The following is a 7132-nucleotide window of genomic DNA, read 5'->3' as shown; positions in this document are numbered from 1 at the left end:
TTTGAGAAGGAATAAGTAACATGTGACATTAGTAAGTAGTTTGAGAAGGAATAAGTAACATTCTTTTTTTCTTTTTTTTTTATTAAAAGATGTTGAGGTAATGGGAACTATACCCGCTGGGACTCACATGAAATAAAATATTGACGTGGGAATTGGAAGATGCTCTTTGGCAATGTGGTGTTTCATATATATATATATATATATATATATATATGTGTGTATATATATATATATATATATATATATAAGAATACGTTGTGTATGTATATATATATATATATATATATATATATATATATATACTAGCGCGGCCTCGCCCGAGCTGCCTATGCCAGCCCGCACACCCGCCCGCCCTGCAGCTCACCCACTGCGTGGCCTCGTTTGCCCAATTTGGCACGATATAAATCCAATCAATTATTTTATTATTATTTGCATCACTGATGACATCACTGTCACTCATGTCACAATGCCTATGACCTCACTCCCTGCAGCTCGCATACGCAGCTCAGCCGCTGCGTGGCCTCGCCCGCCCTGCAGCTCGCCCGCTGTGCGGGCTCACTTGCTCCCTCGCCCACCCTGATGACATCACAATTGCTCTTATGACATCACTGATTATGTCACAATGCCATCATCAGTGATGTCACAATGCACAATTGCTCAAGTGACATCACTGATGACATCACTTCCGGGACGAAATTGAAACAGAGAACATTGCCCACATGCTCCATTTTATAAAATAGATACGTATGTATGTATGTATTTATGTATGTATGTATTGTTTGATATCCGTAATTCAATCTGCTCTGCTCCCTGCAGGAGAGGGGGAGGGGGGGGGGGGGGGGGTAGCAGTGATGTAACCACTTTGAATTCAGCCAAGTCAAATCCAGTGTGAACTGACCTCAGCTGCTTTGCCTCCATCTGAGCCACTCACCTCTGTCACTGTGCTGACAGGGGTAGCCAGGGCGGAGCATACAGGCAGGGCACAAGGAGAGGGGAATCACTGATCCTGACTATCATTAACAAAGAGGAACTGTCATAGCCATTGTGTAATTTCTGCCCTCGTAGCATCGGTTTGCACATGCCCTGACATCTTTGGCATCTGCTGCTTGCTGTGTCTGCTCTCTCCTCTTCATCCACTGTGGAATTTATGAATGACCAGATTGTAGCACCACTTCTGTTAGTTTTATTTGATTTTTTTTTCTATCTCAAGACATTTACAGTAACACACACACATACACACACACTTTTTTTTATCTGCCTTTGATACACCAGGTCTTCAGATATATTTGATTGAGCATTTGTGCACAATTACACAACTTTGTTGGATATATGGACATTTTTGTTGAAGAAAAAAGTAAAGATACAGTATTAACATTGAAATGCACCACCATTAAATGCAACAAAACAGCAATACTGTATTGAAATATAATATTGATGTTTGGGCCTGCTCTTTCCATTATTGCCTGATCCCCGAATTCAACTCAAATCAATGAGATTCAATTGAAGTTCAGTCATGAAATGGAGATGTAGTTGAAGACAGATGAAAGGATAGTTAAGCATTGACACAATGACATGGCTTGTGCAAAAGGAGGTGGAACTCAATATTAGAAAGAAGCTCCTGATATTCACAATTATATAAATAATATCGATGCCTCTTTTTTCTTTTCTTTTTTCTTTGCAGGCTTGGGACATGAATATATTATAAAAGCACTCATTCTAAATGTTGGCATTATATCTGTTGATGCTTTGTGGCTTTATTTCAAGACAGTCTTGCATTGGGATTCATTATTGCTTTTTATTCGACATTTTCTCCAGCAGAGGTGGCAGCTTTCTTGCTGGTGGCCCAACAACACAGCTGAACGAGTCCAGACGGACACGTTGGTCCAGTGAGTGTCATCCTATTGAACCCCGCTCTTATTTTAGCCCTGGAGTCATGGTCAGTACTGTACTTTGCTCTGAAGGGGGCAGAGGAAGGGAAAGAAAGTGGAGGCCGGCCTAAGTTTAGCATTACAACCTCCCGCCCCTAACTCCCAGTCAGGTTAAATACTAAAACTTGAGCATTTACAGCATCTACATCCTTGGCCATAGCTGCAGCATTGAGACGAGAGTAAGGGCACATCAGAGCAAGTGACACTGCAATGAATGGTAAGATGTCACTGTCATTTCTCTTCATCTGGACTGAGTGTGCTGCTTTCATGTCATGGTGTCGGCTTGATGGAAGTGCAAGTTGAATTGATTATACTTCACTCAAATCAGATTCTGCATTTAATTGGATGATCGTATTGATTGGTTGAACCAGTTTGTGTAGAATTGCACTTGGGCGCAAAAGGACATCGTAGTCTCACCCATTTCTTGACTAATATGACAATATGAAATCAGTTTTGGATAGCTCTTCATTGGTCAAATTAAGTGATATGTCTACATTCAATGCCATTTCCAACCTATGTGAATATGATCTGTAATATATGACTCCAGAAAATAAACATCTCGATGTCAGTTTACTCAAATGGTGACTGATATGTTTTTGATATGTTTTAGTGCATTTTATACAAAATGCTCAATTTATTAGTTTTTTTTATGTATGTTCCATCGTTTGTAGATAAGAGTTAGAAGAGGTAACTTGTGCAGGGAAGATGACTAAGCACATAATACTATTTTACTTCGCTCTGCTTTGCATTCATACCATTACACACATTCACACTGGGAGCTTCCCAGTACCATTCATACAGTTACACACATGCGGGCACTGGGAGCTTCCCACTATCATTCATACCGTTACACACATGCGGGCACTGGGAGCTTCCCAGTATCATTCTTCACCACAGTCTTCCACTGCCTCCCACTCGGCAGCTCCACCAGAACAGTCAGGGATTTGGGTGCCCTGCTTTCCAGTCCAGGATTCCAACCAGAAACCTTCTTCTCTAACCTCAAGGCTACTGTAAATTCCCACTTTGTTCATGTGTGTTGTTCAGGAGACGCTGGCAAAGCAGGCCTCTCCAATGGCACCAGCCGAGCCAAGGAGCTGCTGCCACCCTCTGAGGAGAAGATGGAGGAGAGGGGCCAGTGGAGCAACAAGGTGGAGTTTATCCTCTCCGTGGCAGGCTCCATCATTGGACTGGGCAACATGTGGCGCTTCCCTTACCTCTGCTACAAGAACGGAGGAGGTGAGTGGGAGACAAGTGAACAAATGAATGAAAGCTGGTCTCCTCTCCTATTTTCTTCCTATGAATGAATAAATGAATGCCACTGATATAAAGTGAGCCTAGTACATAAAATACTTTTATTGAGTATGTATGGCAGATTTGTGCTTGAAGATTTCCTCCAATATAGCCTACTGACTATTCATCAAGCTGTTTCATAATATTTTATATAAGTCCACTAAGTACTTTGAGGGCAAATTATACTGGAGCAGTGCTTTTACCATGAGCTGTTTGCATGCATTGGTTTTGGATCTACAGTATATGGATAGCTAGACAAGTTGTTTGCATGCATTGGTTTTGGATCTAAATTATATGGATAGCTAGCTAGATGAGTTGGAGATAGATCTATATATCTATATGGATAGCTAGACGAGCTGTTAATGCATTGGTTTTGGATCTATATGGATAGCTAGATGAATTGGAGATAGAGTGATGACTGCTGACTTGAAACTGGGGAGATTTGGCACCACAGCAAAAATCACACATCAGAGTACTTGTGGACTGGTTTTACAGGCAACCTTACATTTTGACTATTTACTCTTTTCCACTGAGATCTTCCATGAAAACAAACAAACACCAGATTTCTACAAGGACTCTACGTAATCCATGTCTGCAAATCTGACCCTAACTCCCAAGTTGAGGAGCTCTTGGACCCAGCGTTGTGTGGGGGCATGCTTGTGTAGCTGCTAAATCAGACGCCCCTCTCTCTTTGTCTCTGCGGGGTGGCTCGGGGTCGGAGGTCAGGGGTCAGCGGGGTCAGACAGCTGTTGTTGCTCCTTGCTCGTGGGCCTTCAGCAGCCTTCCCCGCAGAGAGGCGGAAATCTGAGCACTCCAAACATCCTCGCCCGCCCGAAGGGACATCAACACGAGCTAAGAGAGAGTGACAGCGGCTCAGGTTAAAATTGAACATGTTTAGAGAGATACTCATTTTTCTGCAAATTTTTCTTGCAGTATAAATCAATTCAATCAGGGTTATATTAGAACTTCAAAGTGAATTCAGTTCATCTTCAGGCACTTATTCATCCACTTGAACATGAAGTGATATATCACCTTCATACATCTCCAATTTCACTGTCATCAAAAGGAGGTCTTAGGCGTCCGGGTACTGCAGTGGTATTTTCCCTGCCTAGGGTCGCAGGTTCAAGCCCCCATGTTACCTCTGACTTGGTCGGCCATCCATACAGGCATAATTGGTCGTGTCTACGGGTGGGAAGCCGGAATAAGGGTAGGTGTCCTGGTCGCTGCACTAGTGCCTGCTCTGGTCGGTCAGGGTGCTTGTTCGGGGGGAGGGGAACTGGGGGGAGTAGCGTGATCCTCCCACGTTCTACGTCCTGCCGGTGATACTCCTCGTTGTCAGGTGAAATTAATTGGCTGGCAACTGCACATGTATCAGAGGGAGCATGTGCTAGTCTACAACTCTCCCCAGATCGGCAGAGGGGGTGGAGCAACGACTGAGACTGCAGGGTGAATTGGACAAGTACAATTGGGGAGAAAACAGGGGTGAAGGAAAAAGAAGTTGGTTGTTATCTAGACAGCAGCAGCACATTGACAGACAACAAACACGTTGAGTGATACTGTAGGTAATCTCAGAAATAGAGGGGGGAGAGGGGAGGAGAGAGGGGGATCACATTGTCCATAGTCTCGCTGGCCAGCCTCCTCTCCCTTCTGAGAGGAGGCTGGCCAGCGAGACTACATTGTCCATTGTCCACATTGTAAAGCCTTATAAATAAATTAATACTAGTAGTAGTGACTGATCATCCACATGGACAGAGATGGTTAACCAGCTTCTTACATCTTACTGTCTTCCCTCATCCCTTTTCAGGTGCGTTCCTCATCCCCTACCTGATTTTCCTGTTCACCTGCGGCGTCCCCGTCTTCTTCCTGGAAACGGCTCTGGGCCAGTTCACCAGCCAGGGAGGCATCACCTGCTGGAGGAAGATCAGCCCTTTGTTTGAAGGTAGGGGGGACGTGCTGTATCACCTGAGCTCAATGCGGGTACAACCTGCCAAAAGAAACGTTCAAGATGGAAGCTTGGTACAAAAAAGCAGCTTTCTAAACTTATAGTAGTACTATGGTAGTGGGATTAAAAGCAAGCGTGAATTCACAATAGCTGCGACCACATAATGCACATTTCCTGACTGCAGGTTGGCAGGGACAGCCCACCCTACTCTGCCTCTGCCACCCTGCATTTAAACCCCCCGCACCACCCCCTTATGACCACCCCCTTGACGTGAACACAAACACACACCTTCACACATTCACACACACACACACACACACACACACACACACACACACACACACACACACACACACACACACACACACACACACACACACACACACACACACACACTCACACACACACACACACACACACACACACACACACCCCCCCCCCCCCCCACACACACACACACACACACACACACACACACACACACACACACACACACACACACACACACACACACACACACACACACACACACACACACACACACACACACACACAGACAGACACACACACACACACACACACACACCACACACACACACACACACACACACACACACACACACACACACACACACACACACACACACACACACACACACATACACACACACACACACACACACACACACACACACACACACACTTGACCTCCATGCCAAATGTCAGCCTCCTAGGGTGAATCTTTTGTGGATTAGGTGTACTGATGACTGGTTGATGTGGTATGGTCCATATAAAATGTATTCTCTACATTAGGTGTACTGATGACTGGTTGATGTGGTATGGTCCATATAAAATGTCTTCTCTACATTAGGTGTACTGATGACTGGTTGATGTGGTATGGTCCATATAAAATGTATTCTCTACATTAGGTGTACTGATGACTGGTTGATGTGGTATGGTCCATATAAAATGTCTTCTCTACATTAGTTGTACTGATGACTGGTTGATGTGGTATGGTCCATATAAAATATCTTCTCTACATTAGGTGTACTGATGACTGGTTGATGTGGTATGGTCCATATAAAATGTCTTCTCTACATTAGGTGTACTGATGACTGGTTGATGTGGTATGGTCCATATAAAATGTCTTCTCTACATTAGTTGTACTGATGACTGGTTGATGTGGTATGGTCCATATAAAATATCTTCTCTACATTAGGTGTACTGATGACTGGTTGATGTGGTATGGTCCATATAAAATGTCTTCTCTACATTAGTTGTACTGATGACTGGTTGATGTGGTATGGTCCATATAAAATATCTTCTCTACATTTGGTGTACAGTACTGATGAAGGGTTGATGTGGTATGGTCCATATAAAATGTCTTATCTACATTAGGTGTACTGATGACTGGTTGATGTGGTATGGTCCATATAAAATGTCTTATCTACATTAGGTGTACTGATGACTGGTTGATGTGGTATGGTCCATATAAAATATCTTCTCTACATTAGGTGTACTGATGACTGGTTGATGTGGTATGGTCCATATAAAATATCTTCTCTACATTAGGTGTACTGATGACTGGTTGATGTGGTATGGTCCATATAAAATATCTTCTCTACATTAGGTGTATTGATGAAGGGCTGATGTGGTATGGTCCATATAAAATGTCTTCTCTACATTAGGTGTACTGATGAAGGGTTGATGTGGTATGGTCCATATAAAATGTCTTCCCTGCAGGTTTGGGTTATGGCACCCAAGTGATAGTGACTCTGCTGAACTTCTACTACATCATTGTTTTGGCCTGGGGGATTTTCTACCTGTCTTACTCCTTCTCCTGGGACCTTGCCTGGTCATCCTGCAACAACACCTGGAACACAGGTAAACAGCATGAACAGCCATGAATACTGCCAGCCGGGTTAGGGGTTTGATTCCCACTTGGGGCCCCCATGCTAAAAATGTTATTCTC

The 7132-nt window shown here is 43.7% G+C and overlaps 1 protein-coding gene across 1 annotated transcript in view; it reads left to right on the top strand.

Moving 5' to 3' along the window:
* Positions 1 to 2977: 2977 nt before the first annotated feature.
* The window catches only part of LOC310789740 (sodium- and chloride-dependent GABA transporter 2-like), a gene marked incomplete at its 3' end in the record, with an annotated part of 13671 nt that continues 9516 nt past the window's right edge, over positions 2978 to 7132 (top strand). The window contains exons 1-3 of the mRNA XM_083651405.1: positions 2978 to 3164; positions 5023 to 5157; positions 6904 to 7044. Of these exons, the coding sequence (XP_083507531.1) occupies positions 3047 to 3164; positions 5023 to 5157; positions 6904 to 7044 (394 nt within the window). The 5' untranslated portion in view covers positions 2978 to 3046. The remainder of the gene's footprint in view (positions 3165 to 5022; positions 5158 to 6903; positions 7045 to 7132) is intronic.

The sequence above is a fragment of the Poromitra crassiceps genome (genome assembly GCF_964638095.1).
Source record: "Poromitra crassiceps genome assembly, chromosome: 2".
Lineage (NCBI taxonomy): Eukaryota > Metazoa > Chordata > Actinopteri > Beryciformes > Melamphaidae > Poromitra > Poromitra crassiceps.
This window is presented reverse-complemented; position numbering and strand designations above follow the sequence as displayed.